General features: G+C 47.4%; 1 protein-coding gene across 1 annotated transcript in view; it reads right to left on the minus strand.

The window, feature by feature from the left end:
• The window catches only part of GRIK4 (glutamate ionotropic receptor kainate type subunit 4), a gene marked incomplete at both ends in the record, with an annotated part of 288755 nt that overhangs the window by 9106 nt on the left and 264375 nt on the right, over nucleotides 1-15274 (minus strand). The window contains one exon of the mRNA XM_080705143.1: nucleotides 13463-13591. Coding sequence (XP_080561269.1) covers nucleotides 13463-13591 — 129 coding nt within the window. The remainder of the gene's footprint in view (nucleotides 1-13462; nucleotides 13592-15274) is intronic.

Consider the following 15274-nt stretch of genomic DNA (forward strand, 5'->3'; position numbering starts at 1 on the left):
GCTCCGATGCCGGCCTCGCTGGCCCCAGCACCGGCCTAGCCCCTTGGCAGGCTCTTATCCTGGCCTCGGAGGCCCCAGTACCGGCCTTGCCTCACGGCAGGCTCCGATGCCGGCCTCACTGGCCCCAGCAGCGGCCTAACCCCTCGGCAGGCTCCGATCCCGGCCTCAGAGGCCCCAGTACCGGCCTTGCCTCAAGGCAGGCTCCGATGCCGGCCTCGCTGGCCCCAGCAGCGGCCTAACCCCTCGGCAGGCTCCGATCCCGGCCTCGGAGGCCCCAGCACTGGTCATGCCTCAAGGCAGGCTCCGATGGCGGCCTCGCTGGCCCCAGCACCGGCCTAACCCCTCGGCAGGCTCTTGTCCTGGCCTCGGAGGCCCCAGTACCGGCCTTGCCTCAAGGCAGGCTCCAATGCCGGCCTCGCTGGCCCCAGCACCGGCCTAACCCCTCAGCAGGCTCTTATTCTGCCCTGGAGGCCCCAGCACTGGCCTAACCCTCGGCAGGCTCTTATCCTGGCCTCGGAGGCCCAAGTACCAGCCTTGCCTCATGGCAGGCTCTGATGCCAGCCTCGCTGGCCCCAGCACCGGCCTAACCCCTCAGCAGGCTCCGGTCCCATCCTCGGGGGCCCCAACACTGGCCTTGCCTCACGGCAGGCTCCGATGCCGGCCTCGCTGACCCCAGCACTGGCCTAACCCCTCAGCAAGTTCCGGACCCGACCTCGGAGGCCCTAGCACAAGCCTTGCATCATGGCAGGCTCCAATGCCGGCCTCGCTGGCCCCAGCATCGGTCTAACCCCTCTGCAGGTTCCAATCCTGGCCACGGAGGCCTCAGTAGTGGCCCTGCCTCACAGCAAGCTCCGATGTCGGCCACTGGCCCCGGCGCCCGCCTAACCCCTCAGCAGGTTCCGATCACAGTCTCTGTGGTTAGTATTTCAAAGGTTCCAGTTGTAATGTATCAGATCTCTGCCTCCCCCGAATATTGGCCACTGGCATTGCCACTGCCTCCACCGTTTCAAATCCTTCCCAGGCTCTTTTTCCACTCTGAATGTTGTCCAGTGTTCCTAAGCATGCGTGATGGTAGCATTCGACATTTGGTGTAATTTCTCCAAAAAAATAAAGTTGGTAAGATCCGGTTTCTGCTTCTCCTGAATACAAGTCTCTACCACCATCGCGAAGAACTCTTTCAGCACCGCATTTCTCCTTGGTCTCCGCTAAACTCTCTCCTTATATGTGATGTCTGAGATTCTTAACAATATAGAGAAATAGCAGTCCTCTTTCACGGCGAATTTTTCCATAAGTTCCAGTGCATTTAGATAAGTTTTGTCTGCATCTCCAGTGTCCTGGCATCCATAACGGCTTTCTTACCACCTCTCCGATATTTTTCTTTATCTTTTTCTGTTCTGGGCCCGGTTTCTCCAGGGGTCTGGCGTGCTACTCGCAGTTTGGCCGGGACCCAGAGTCCCGCGATCCGGGCCCCAGCTGGCGTGCCCTGTGCTCGACCCCCGCCCAGAACCCAGCGTCTTACTGGGCCTTGTTTCTCCAGGGGTCTGGCGTGCTACTCGCAGTTCTGCCTGGGGCCCAGAGTCCCGCGACCCGGGCCCCATCTGGCGTGCCCAGCCCGCGACCCCTGCCCAGAACCCAGCGTCTTACTGGGTCTGGTTTCTCCAGGGGTCTGGCGTGCTACGCGCAGTTCGGCAGGGGCCCAGAGTCCCGCGACCCGGGCCCCATCTGGCGTGCCCAGCCCGCGACCCCCGCCCAGAACCCAGCGTCTTACTGGGTCTGGTTTCTCCAGGGGTCTGGCATGCTACGCGCAGTTCGGCAGGGGCCCAGAGTCCCGCGACCCGGGCCCCATTAGGCGTGCCCCGCCCGCGACCCCCGCCCAGAACCTAGCGTCTTACTGGGCCTGGTTTCTCCAGGGGTCTGGCGTGCTACGCGCAGTTCGGCCCGGGGCCCAGAGGAAATTGTATTTTAAAACAAACTTGATAGCTGATTCTTTTTTCATCCAGGAAGGCTTACAATTAGCTTGAAAACTGGTGTCTTTGTAAGCCTTGTATGTTTTTAAGTTTCTTACTTCAAGACTGGTTGTATCCTCATTGTCTAGCACGATGCCTAACGGAGAATATATTTGATACATATTTGTATAATGATATGGTGGTCCCATGTCCACAGTGTCAAACATTGAGTTTAGCTATACTTTCTTAGGCATTGGAAACCTAAACACAAGGAAGACTGTCATAAATACATACAATTTTCATTTAACAGGGGCTACAAAAATGCCAAGAAGGTAGCTTAGGCCATGTTCCCTTCTGAAATGCTGGCACAACCCAGTGCTCATTAAATTATCATGGAACCCAGAGCTAAGTCATTTTCAGAGAGAGAGAGAGAGAGAGAGAGAGAGAGAGAGAGAGAGAGCGCGCGAGCGCGAGCAGGCTTTGGACAGCACTACACGGTAGCCACAGTTAGGGGAAAGAAATCAGATGCTCCCTTCTGCACATGAGAAAGTTGGAAGAGCAGCCTTACCTGGCCATTTTAAGATGCCCCATATTTCCTCCTGTAAAGAGTAAAGCTTCAAGTGTCTGCTAAAAATAACACAGTGTGGCAGCAGTCCCTGCCTGCACTGAAAATTCTCTCACAGTGGTTCCCAGGGCTCACATGCTGAATGCATCAGACAGACTATATACTGTAGTCTGCAGGTGCACATAGTCAACTCCTGTGTACCTGTGTACAGGAGGCTCTATTTTGAATAACCCTAAATAGAAGATCATTCTGGAAGGAAGGTGCTTTGGAGTCTTGTGAATACCTAGGGCCACTTGGGCAAGACTTTTGACTGTAGGAGCATCAGGTTCCACACAAAGGACAAAAAGGGACAGTAAAGAGGGAATGCACACTTTAAGGGGTCTAGCTGGGGTTTGCAGACAGGTGCTCCAGTCCACAGTTTAGGGATCTGTGCATCCTGGATGAACTGGGAGGAGGCTGGATGGAGTTCCCCAGTGAGAAGGAAGAAACAACCATGGTTACCTATTCAGGTAAAGGGAGTTCCAAGGTATAATGGTTTGGCTTTAGAATGTCTCCCTAGTTCTCACAGAAACAAGGTAGCAGTGTTGGAAACAAGGCTTGGTTACTAAGGAGGTCTGGAGGTGTGGCCTTGGGGATTATATGGTTCCTCCTCCCTTACTCTCTTGCTATCTGCTTCCTGCATCTATGATGGGAGGGAAGAGTCCTTGTGTCCTCCCTCTCCACTTCCGGTCACCATGCCCTGAAGCTCCACAGACCTGGCCTTACATGGACTGAACCCTGAAATTAAAAAAAAAAAACCAAAAACCTATGGGCAAATAAATTATCGTTTCTCCAAATTGTGTGCTCAGTCATTTTGTACTACAGCAGTAAGAATGGTGATAGAGACAGAAACTGAAATCAAAGGAGTAGGATCACTGCTATTTCTAAGTCTTACCATGTGGCTTGTGAGTCTTTGGAACTGGTGTGTGAAGGAAAGTTAGAAGAGACAGAAGGTGGCCAGAAAAGTGGATGAGAGACTGTGTTCAAGAGATTTCAGAGGACAAAGATAACTCCATAGAAAAATGGAATAGAGGCCACACATTTTGCATTCTGGAAAAGAACTATTGACATTCTGCCCATGTTCTGAAACTGTGTGAGGCTGAATTTTAAAATGATGAACTGATTAAGCTAGTAGAGGAAACCCCCAAAACAACAAAGTATCCAAACTGCATTATGGATATTGATGTCTGCTTTCACTGAATTGTACACCAAATTTTAGGAATAGAAAGTAAAGAGGAGAGATTCTGTAGATTTGAAGTTTGGCCAGAAAGGCATGTTTAAAATTGGGGTTCAGATGATGTTGTGGAAGGATGGAGAAAGCGGTGGCTATGATAGGGATGGGGCCAGCAATGACCATGATGGAGGCAGCATCTGTGATTGAAAAGGGCCCAGTTGAGGTGATTTAAAAGGGTGTGACTACCTTTTCTGATGCCTGCTCTTGGCGCCCAGGTAATGCTGGCTTTGCTAGAAAAAAAAATGGGTCATGAATGCTTTCTTCCGCATTTCCAAGGAAGGTCTGAGAAGCCAGGCAATGTGTGGAAGGGTCTGAATCTCTGCACACAGACCCAAATGGGGCAATTTATGAAGCTGTGATGGTGAAGCTAAGTTTGCAAGAAAACATCCCAAGATTTAAAAATGTCAGAAATGGAATGACTGGAAGGAAAGGCTGAGATGTGAAGACAGGCCGGAAGAGTCATTATGCTGCCCATTACAATCGACCAGGCAGTAGGAGAGGGGCTGCCAAGGCCCATGAAGATCAGATCTCACCATTCTGTGCCCAAATGCCGGGAATGCAGCAGCAGAATAAAATGCTTGCTCTGCTGGATTTTGATCCTGTTTGGTCCCATTCCTTTTTCTTATGGTTCTGTTCTTCCCTTTTGGAATGCACATATTTACTCCTGTGTCTTTGTACATTGGATATATTTAACTTACTCTTTTATTTTTATAAGGGTTCACAGCCAAGAGTTTCCTTTTGAACCTTGGAATTTTTGAATGATGCTGAAACTATTAGGATTATAGAACTCTTGGAAATGGATTAAATGTGTTTTATATTGTGAGGTGGCCATGCGGTCTAGGGGCCTAGGGACAGAGTGTAGTGGCTTGGGTAGAGAATATCTCTCACAGAAACAAGGTAGCAACATGAGAAGTGGGGCTTGGTTACTACAAGGGGTCTTGGGTGTGTGGCCTTGGGGATTATATGGGTTTTCCTCCTCCTGCTCTCCTGCCCTCTGCTTCCAGCCTCTATGGCATGAGAGACCTCGTGTGCTTTCCCTCTCTGCTTCCCACCACTGTGCCCTAAGTTCTGCAGTCCTGGCCTCACGTGGACTGAACCGTAAAATCTTCAAAAAGACTATGATTATATGTCTTCTATTCTCTAAATTGCATGGTCAGTCATTTTGGATTGTAGCAGAGAAATTGGTGAGTAATTGTTGGATACTCCAGGGGTTTCCCATTACCTGGGGATAATTCTGCTTAAGACAGAAGAAAAGACTAGGGCCCTCTTGAAGGGCCTCCCCTTCCTCTTATTTTGGGGATTGCCTCTCCCCCATGCACTGGCCATTACCAAGTCCTGTTAAACTGTTTTCAGCTTTGTACCGTTCTCTCCATCCTTCCTACAGTCCCCTACTTCAGATGCCTACAATTCTTGCAGGGAGTGTTTTCTTCTCTCTGGATCTCATTCTGCCACCTGTGCTCCAGGTGTATCCCCTGCCTTCAAATAGTTATGACCTGAATGCTCTTCCAATTGTTCTCCCCCCTATTGGCTAGCTCCCGCTCATGATTCTTCATCTTTTAATGAAAAATGTCCTCCTGACCCCTCCAATCCTACTTCAACACTCCTTCTCTCTGCCATGGACAAACTTTTTGAAATAGTTGTCTAGATCAGCATTAAGACATCCTGAAAGCACTTAAAACACTTATATTTGGAAGCCCCAACTCTCATAAAAGCAGACAGAAGAAAACACACCCACATTTGATATTGAATGCATTAAAATGTTTGCTTCCAATATTACTAAGCAGCAAAACTCAGTCAATTTACAATTGGCTGTGATTTCTCAGCAATTGCTATGCATACAAGGGAATGTTTGCAAAATGAGAAAATGGAAACCCCTAAATTGTTCCTAAATGTGATGAAATTTTTACAAATATTAAATTTAAAAATTAATGAAGTAGAAACAATGTTCCATTTTGGAGATATTTAATTAAACATGTCTTAATTTAATTTTGCAGTTTTTTTTTTGCATTTGGAAGCCAATCTTTTTCAGACCTCAAAGATAAGTTTGGATACCTGAAAAGCTTCAGGCCCTAGGTGCTCTCTCTACAGAGTCTAAAGAAGAAGACAATTTTGTGCTGAATTATTTTTGTTCTTATTCAATCCTTTTCCCATGTGATTTTGTCTTGCACTGTGAAAATCATCCTTATCACTTTGTTTCTGATATATTAGAAAATTTTTCATCCCAATCTTACACCATCTCTCACCACTTCACATTGTCAGCCACACCCATTTCTTGGCTCTTCATAAACCACTATTTGCTACTGTCTTCCAATCTTACCCACCAATCCCCTTTGCTTGCTTTGGGAACATTTTTTCCTCATCTTCTCACATTTGGTCTCTTGCCTCTCCCCCATGCACTGGCCATTACTGAGTCCTGCTAAACTATTTTTAGCTTTGTACCATTTTCTCCATCCCTCCTACACTCCCCTACTTCAGATGCTTACAATTCTTGCATGGTCTATATTGCAGCAGTAGCCAAAATGACTTTCCTGTTTGGCCCTGTTTCCTCTTCCACTCTACCCTACACATAGATCCTGAGTGATCCTCCTGATATGTAAAAGCTGGCTGTGACACATCTTCTAGTACTGTTTTCAGTTCCCAGCACATGTCATTATTGTTCCTACCTCTGTATCTTCATTCCTATTAACATGACTTCCTGGAATCCTGCCATCTCCCCCACAACTCCACAGAAACACACCCTCAGCCTTTAAGGCTTAGCTCCAGGGACACTTCCTCCTGATGCCTACTTACCTGACTCTCGGTTACACTGTTTTTGTGTTTTGCTAGCAATACATTGTGCATCATTCCAATCGTGCACAAAATAACACATTAAGTTTATATGTTAGGATTCCCATTAGACTGTAAGTTTCTTGATTGAACCCTGCCTTGTTCAACTCTATAACCCACAATCATGGGATCTGGCCCATAAAAAAAAGCTTCATTGATGTTTGTTGGAGGAATGAACAGAAAGAAAGAGAATAAAGAGATTCCAGATGGAGAGGCCTGCATTATCAAAAGATTTGGATCCACACAATGATATGTATTAAATTTCATCTGAGATAATATCTGAGATAAAAGTAAGATATTTGAGGTAATAGTAAAATGTGCCAGTCCTCACTGAGAGCTCCTGCCTAGGTATAGAGGCAGATGGCTCAGACTGTACCGTGTGCCTGTCAAAAGGGAGGACAAGAATGTTGGAGGATCTACAACATGAATGTCTAGTGTTGGTGGGGCGATGAGAGGTGATAAAGACATGTGATCTATGCGGTGATAACACTGATTGGATCAGGGAACATTTCTGGGAAGATCTGAGGTTTTCACAGGATGCTAGTAGTAACCATGAATCATCAAAAAGCCCCCCCCCATCCTCTTTCTTAGCTTCCAGCATCTCAGGGCCACTGTGTTAATTTCTGGCTGACTGGCCTCCTCCTCTTCCTAGGAGTGAAGGTTGCATACCATTCGTGCCTTCAGGAAGTTATTGGAAAGAGGAAGCAAGAATAGATTGCTGGCAGAGTCAGAGTTGAGAAACAGATGGAATGGGAAGTGAGAGTTCTAGAGTGCAGCAGCTCAATTTAACAGTGTCATCAGTCATCCTCTGAGAAGTCAGACACCCTCTGCAGCACACAGCCATTGATCAGAGGGTCCCTGGTGTGGCTCCTCCAGCACTCACAGCTGCTTGGCACTGCAAGGGGGACTGGTAAGCCATCTAGTCACCTCCCCCTTTCTCTTCTTCAATGGAACCACATGTGAGCCATCCAGACAGATGGCTTTAAGACTGGGATTTTCTCCTGACACTCCAGTCTCTGCCTGAGCCTCAGCCATGCTGGGCGATCAAGCTACATTAGCTGAAATAGAATCAGACTCTCCTTGCACTCCTGCTTGGTTACATCCTGACTTGGGTATCACCTGAAGACTGTCCACAAATACACATAATAGTTCATGCATGCACATGAACCGCTTTCTTTGTCTCTAGAAGGACAGCGGGAATGGCATGTGGAAGAGATTGGAATCTCTACCCACCTGCTTGCTCTCCCTTTGGCTCTGATTGATCATTTTTACTAGGATTCAGGCACATTTGTGTCTTAGCCCTAAAACCCTCACATGGCTCCAGGTAGCACTGTGGTCATTTGAAGCTGTGGTTTAAAGGGGAATGTCCTTTTGAACAAAGGTATGAGGCAATGGCAAAGAGGCAGAAGCCAGAGACCAGAGACACATGCAGAGAATTCACATGGACACAGAGAGGACAGACTAGTGCCATGATCCCAATAAGGGACAGTGTGTTGTATTTGCTCTTTGACACCAATCAGTACGTCTCTATGGAGGATCTTCTGTAAGCTGGGCACTGTGCAGTGTTGGCATGTCAAAAGCAGTGGACAGGTACATAGATTCTTGGATCCTGTTGCTTGCCAACATTTTCTGTCTCAGAGCCACATTTACCTACATCTATCAAATATATCAAGTGTCCCATCTCCATGGACTTAATAGTTTTAACTTGCAACTTCATGTACCTGTGTGTTAACTGACCTATAGGGCCTTCTCCTCAGAATGCTAAGTGACTCGTCATGTTTGTGCTATGGAGGGCAATGAAATAGTAAGCTTGCCATTTCTTCTGGTGCACACTGTCATCTGTGCCTAGGCCCAGCAGATTCTGGAGAGAGTGATGGGGAAAAAAGGCACAAAATGAAGCAGGATGGGAGATGCATTTCATAAATTTTGTAGTGGATCAAAACACAAGCTATGAGAGAGGCACTTTACAATTTGTCAGAATACAAGCTCATTAAAAAAAACATTTGGTATGTCATTCAATTATTAAAACCACTCTAAAGGAAACTCAGAGGATTCAAGTTGCCCACTTTTCTCAGCTAAGATTTCACAGTCTATATATATCCGAATCTAAAGTTATATTCTTTATAAACATGAGTCTGACCTGCATGTTTACTATAAATAAAGTCCCATGCTAGGTATTTTAATGCAATACTTATGGTTGCCCTGGACATAAGCATTATTTTGACCTCCTTGTCATACAAAGAAATAAAGGTGCAGAGGAATCAAGTAACTTGCCCCAGGTTCCATGGCTGAGAAGTGGAAGTGCCCAAATCCAAAAGAAGCCAGGGTCCTACCTACCTACCTACACACACACACACACACACACACACACACACACACACACACACACCTACACCTTTCTCTGTCACTCAGCATCTACCCTCGCTGCACAGGTGTGATTAAAGAACTCAGTCTGGCATCCTGAGGTCTGGACTCATTTCTGGAGTGACAGAGTGAGGGGTTCTATGTACAGGCGACCAGCTCAGCTTATAAAATCCTCTCTATCTTGTAGAACATTGTATCCAGTGTTTGCACGGATGATGTATTAACTTCATCTTGGCTCCATTTCCAGACAAAGGTGAGCTGCAGCCTTTTTAATTGCTGCCCTCCTCTCTTGCAGACTTGCTGGGCCACCATTTGCCTCGGTTTCAGATCATGCTTTCTGGCAACCCGTTGGAATTTCTCTGCCTCTTAGCAATCAATCTGAGTTGATTAAGCATGGGCTTCCTCTGCAGCATCTTTCTGAGACACTCTCAAATGCCTACATTTCAGTGTCCAGCTTTGGTGCTCTCTTAGAGAAACTAGAGAACCTGGACAGCCAAACTGGGCCCCTGAGAAGAGAGGAGAAGGGACCCCGGTGTCCCCTTTTCTGAACATCACTGCCCCACTCTTGCTAAGACAGCTCACACTTTCATTCCCATTATACCAGAGATCAAACTTCCTGTTCTCCATGGATTCTGAGCCCATGCCAATGGCCTGTTTTCCATTCTTGAAAGGGGACCTTGATTTTCACAGCCTCATCGGTGTATTTATGTTCCTTTGAAGCCCGATTGTGAGCTTGTATTTTTCAAGATAAAGGGATTTAATTTCCCTGAACTTCACCAACCACTTCTTAGTCTAGCAATTGTTCTCAAGGCCTTAGGTAATCCAATCTCTATGAACTGGGGTGCCAGCATCTTCGAGTGGCTAGCAGGATGTTTTTTAATAGGAACTGAGCAAAAAAAAAAAAAAAAAGTAAATATAAGTGGGTTCCTTTTGGGAAGAGAAGGCAGAAGCAAATAAAACAGCTTGGAACAGTGCCTGTTTGTTTTTTGTAATCTCTATCTAGCCTTCCACATGATCTGCCATTTCAGTTTGCAGCAGGTGTATGAAGGTGGATGGTCGCTAAGCTATAGGTGGGAGAAAATAAGAGGGAGAAATTAGGGAATGGAAGTGCTGTCATTCTTAGCAGAGCTGAGCAAGACCTGACAAGAAGGTCCCCAGATAGCTGACATCATCTGCAGGTTAGGCGTCTTCTCTGGAATCTGGCATTGATGTTTGAGTGGTCATGTAGAATTAGAAATGGAGTAAGTGCCAGTTCATTTTCTTTGAAATTTCTTGAATTTAATGGGCTAAGAAAGCCGAAAAAGATTGTTAGTCACCGGCGTGTTGTCTGATACATTTTAATTGAAACCAAAGTGCTGATAGCCACTGTCAGTTTCAGAATTTTCTGGAAGAAAGAAACCCCCCACACACTCCCCTTCACCTCCATCTCTCTCTGCCTGTTCCATATTAGTCTTCTTCCTTCAGGCATCTGTGAAAGCCAAATGATACAAATTATAAAAAGAAAGATGCCTAGGGACTGAACTGCTGTGGAAAGTAAATTAAAACTCCTGCTCTCTGTTCTATTTGAGAGACAAGGACTTGATTCCTGGTGGCCACTTAAAAACTTCAAAGAAGAGACCTTTTGAATCATGCTGATCCTGTTTTCCCAAGTAGTGTTATACACTGGTGGCAAATTTTCTGGGGAGAAATGAGGCAACAGCTCTTCCTTTTTGGGCCAGAGCTTCTTGGTTGGTCTGGGGAAGGTCATGTGAAATTTTGCTTGGCTAAGAAGGCTTTAATCCTGTCTGAGGAACATTTGTCTGGACTCCCAGCCCTGGCGAGAAAGGACCAGCATGTGAATCTGGCCCTGCCTGCTGTGGCTGGGATAGCAGTGGATGCCCTGGCCTCCCTGGGGATTTGCACAGCACCGCCCAGACAGCCCCATTCTTGGACACTGCATCCTATTTACACAGCTCACTCCCTTGTTTCAAAAGATGGCAGTGGAGAGGCAGGTTAACACTGGCTGGTACTACAACCAGCCATCTTCTGAAGCACAGAGACCTGGGCAGGAAGACTTCTGTTGATTATCCCTTTCATCTATTCAGTTCTCATCTCTGTGCCAGGGAACATTTGGTTCCCACGTGCAACAGAGAGAGTCCTCCTGTTCATGCTCTTTCATCTTTTGTGGGAGCCTGATCTGCCTGTCTCTCCTGCCCCTCCACCTTGAACTCGGCTGTCAGATCAGTTTTCCTACACCTCTATGGAATGGGGAAGAATTTCAGAAGCCAACAACTACAAAAACAATGACTTTACTATGAATGGAAAAGACTTTCCCCAAACTTTCATTTCTACCTGACTGCCAAACGCACAGACTTCTCAGTCATTTCAGGTTTAAATTCAGCTAAATTGGGTGTTTCCTCTTCTCTCTAGGGTGTATGTAGATTTGGGGTTGGAAAGAATGAGTCTTGGTCATAGCATGAAAGTGGGGATAGGTATCTAGTCTTACCTAAATTCGACTTAACTTTCCAATATCCTTGTCTGGCGTGTAGAAAAACTCAGTCCATTCACTGGGCCCTCTTGCCCTGGGCTTCCATGTACCATTTCCCCATTTCCCCACTCCAATGTGGCATGTCATACATTTCTGGGGTTTGCCAAACTCCAGAAGAAAATCTCTTCATAACTCTTGTCTCCAGCTAATTCTAGGAGTGAATCTGTCACTGGCTAGTGCTTGTTTGCCTGTTACACTCTCTTCTCAGGCTGTCCCCATCTATTCAGGTCCTAGGCATCTTTAAAATCAGCAGTTTATTCTTTTGGGTCCGCCAAAATGTCCTGGTACTTCTCTCTGCATCACCCCATTTTCTCTCTCTGAACAAATAATAGAGTTAGTCTCCTGTACACTTACCCACTGCCCCAAGGATTTCACTGTAGCTTGGTCTATATCCAGAATTGTTTGCTAATCACTTCAAGTATGTTGGGTTTCTTTCCAGAAATCACTTTAAGGTCCCTGTGGGTAAGCCTGACCCAGGAATAAATACCCTTTCAGTCACTCAGCATCTCCGAGTTCACTGCATAGCTGACTGGCGGCCCACAGAAAATAACTCCCCTGTAGGCAGCTCATAGACTCAGGCTTCCTGGAGAGCTGCGGGTGCACGACAAGGCCTAGGGGTGTGGAGCAGCGCACAGTGGGGCAGCGCACAGTGGGGCCCTGGGTCCTCACTGTGAGCCAAGCTCCATGCTCATTCATTCTACCGTCACCTCAGCCCTTTGGTAGGCTGGTTACCATGCTCACTTTACAGATACAGGAGCAGAGCTCAGTAGCATCCACGTGTAGACGCTTAGAGACTGCAGAAATCCATGTCTAGTCACTTAGAGACATGCAGACGCTTGTTCTGGGTCCCCTGGGGATAATCACTCCTGCTGAGCAGGAAGGCAAGCACGGGCCAGCCTTCATTTTACTCTTCCAGTGCCTCCCTAGGGGAGATGAGCATGTGCAGGTAAATCTGTTGCATATTTTAGCAAGGCTACAGCAGATTCCTTGGGTGACCACACAATTTATTGTTCAAACAGGGACAACTTTGAGAATGAAAGCTATCTGAAAATAACTAACACACATTAACTGATCTACAACAGATATAATCAGATTGTCCTTGGCAAACCAGAATAGTGTTCCCCTTCAGAAAATCCTGGGTGCTCAGGATTTTCCACACTCCTTAACTTAAGGCAGTGACTGCTTCCCATTCAACCCCATTTAACATTCATTTAGCATTTAATAAAAAGCCCATGAGCTAGGCCCTGTGGACTGCCCTGTGTAGAGGAACCCTGTCCTTGTGAAACTTACATTCTAGCACAGGAGGTCGAAAAAAAGTAAAGAAACACAGACAATTACATCAGGTAGTGATAAGGTCTGAAAACAGAAATCAAATGGGGCTAAGTGGGAGGGGTCTGAGGACTCTCTGGGGGCCTCCATGGGGAAGCTGGGGAAGGAGCAAGCCAGAAGGGGACAAGTACCCACCTTGAGCTGGAAACAGGCTGGGAAGCCCTGGGAGCAGAAAGAAGAGAACTAGAGGGGGAACAAGTGACATGAAAGGCTTGACTCCCAGGTGGGATGGGAAGCCACTGGAAGGTTTGCAGGGCGAGGCTGCAATCTGACCTGCAGTATTAAAAGGACTCCTAGTAGAGAAGACACTGTTGAGCTGTGAGAATGGGAAAAGGAGACCAGGTGGAAGCTCTGCTGGTGGGGTGAGAGGGGCTGGTTCAGGAAACAGTGGCAGTAGCTCCTCTTGGGAGCACCTCTTGGGACTCTCAGGACCATCTCTCGGGCCATCACTGGATGACTAGAGTATACCAGATTCTGGGATGGGACTGACCACAGCCAGCCTTGGCCTGGGTTTAGGCACCTTCCAAGGCTCTTTCTCTCTGAGTCCTAGAAATCATTACTTGGCACTTGGACCCAAGAAACGAGCTGCCTTGGTTTTCCAGGGCAGGAAGGGGAGGCCACCGCGTTCTTACCTTTTGCTCTGTGATCTTCCTCCCTGGGGCACTTTCCTCCTTCCCACCACTTGCGCTTCAGGATTTCCAGGCGGTTGTTTTCCTGCAGCTGGAGAATGGCCAGATCGAACTCGTCCCGGAAAACTGAGCCTGCAGAGTCACAGGAGAGGCCAAGACACTGGATGAATGTGAATGCCCTCCTGGGTGCCACCTGGCTCCCTTCCTGCACACCCCTGCCACTGCCTGCTTAACCCTCAGCAGGGAAGATGAGGTGGCAGGTGGGGCCGCCTACTGAACCATTACTGCCCACCGGGCTCTGCTCCTCCTTTGTAGAGGTGAGCCTCCCACCTCATGGCGCAGGCTTCTCCATTTCTCTGCTTTCCTTCCTCCATACTGGCATGTCCAGCCCATGGCCAAAGACCCACGCACAGGTCAAGTAATGGCTTTCCAGGTGGTTGTGCAGCCCCACCTCCCTACCTGGGCACGCCCACTTTTTAAATTGAAAAGATGGTCCATCTAGGTTATGCAAGCTGCCCACAGACACATAGGAAACAGGCTGCAGAGCTTCCCACACCCCTCCAGGAGGCCGATGTTGGTGCATCACTGACACAGACCTCTCTGTCAGTTGTTCCATTTCAATTTCACTTAGGTTCTCAGGCACTTGTAACTGCCATTACATCACACTTGCCAACAATTTACCCAGAGAGTCACAGCCAGTGAGAGGAGAGCCACTGCCACGCCCCACCCATCCCTCACAGTGGCCTGAACACACCAGGTACCACAGCCCACTGGCTGTCCATCACCTCATGTCTCCTGCTGCCCCTCCCTCCTCAAACACAAGGCTTCTTTCTGCTCAGTGAGATTCCTTTTTAATTTTTCCAATGGAATATGGTCAAGGAACTCTGATTCTAGACTTAAGGATTAATCACAAAACTGCTTAAATATAACCAGGGAAGGGTCATATCCCACTATAGGCTGAGGCCTGAGATCATTAAGAAAAGCCACCAAGATATGGAAAACAGTGGAGTTGCCTGGTTCCTTTGTCCCATGAAGGTCTGATGCTAGCAGGTGCCTCAGAAGAAAACAGCTATGGAGAAGGATCCAGGCAGATGCTTGAAACAACTAGACAAGTGTGCTTCAAATGATAATGTGCATAGTGATCACCTGGGAATTGCTAGTTGTAGGCTCTGATTCAACAGGTTTGGGTGGGGCCTGAGATTCTGCATTTCCACCAAGCTCCAAAGTGATGGCTGGGTCACAGGGTCATGGACTGTGCTTTGAGAGGCAGAGAACCAGATAATCTCTAGATCCATATTTACTCTGGCAGAATGACTCTGCCAGGACTTCATGGCAGGACCTTCCCTACCATGGACATAATGAAGCTTGGGCTCACACACATCACACCGGCAGCACCGAATATGTCTGTCTGTTATGGCTTGGCTATGGAATGTCAGTCCCCAGAAAAGCTCATGCATTGGTAATATAGAACTGTTCAGAGGTGAAATAATTGAATCAGAGCTCTAATCTCATCAGCAGATAAATCCACTGATGAGTTAATAATTTGAATTGACTTACTGGGTGGTAACCGTAGGTTGATGGGGTGTAGATGGAGGAGATGGGCCACTGGGGGCATGGTCTTGGGGACTATATCTGTCCCTGATCCCTTCCTCTCATTCTCTGCTTGCCAGTTTCCATAAGCTAGGTATCTTTCCTCTGCCACTCCATATTGGCATGATATTTCTACCTTGGAGCTGGCCATCCATGGACTGAACATCTAAAACCATGAGCCACATAAACCTTTCCTTCTCTAAGTTGTGCTTGTCAGGTATCTTT

The sequence above is a fragment of the Muscardinus avellanarius genome, assembly GCF_963383645.1.
Source record: "Muscardinus avellanarius genome assembly, chromosome: 1".
Classification (NCBI taxonomy): Eukaryota; Metazoa; Chordata; class Mammalia; order Rodentia; family Gliridae; genus Muscardinus; species Muscardinus avellanarius.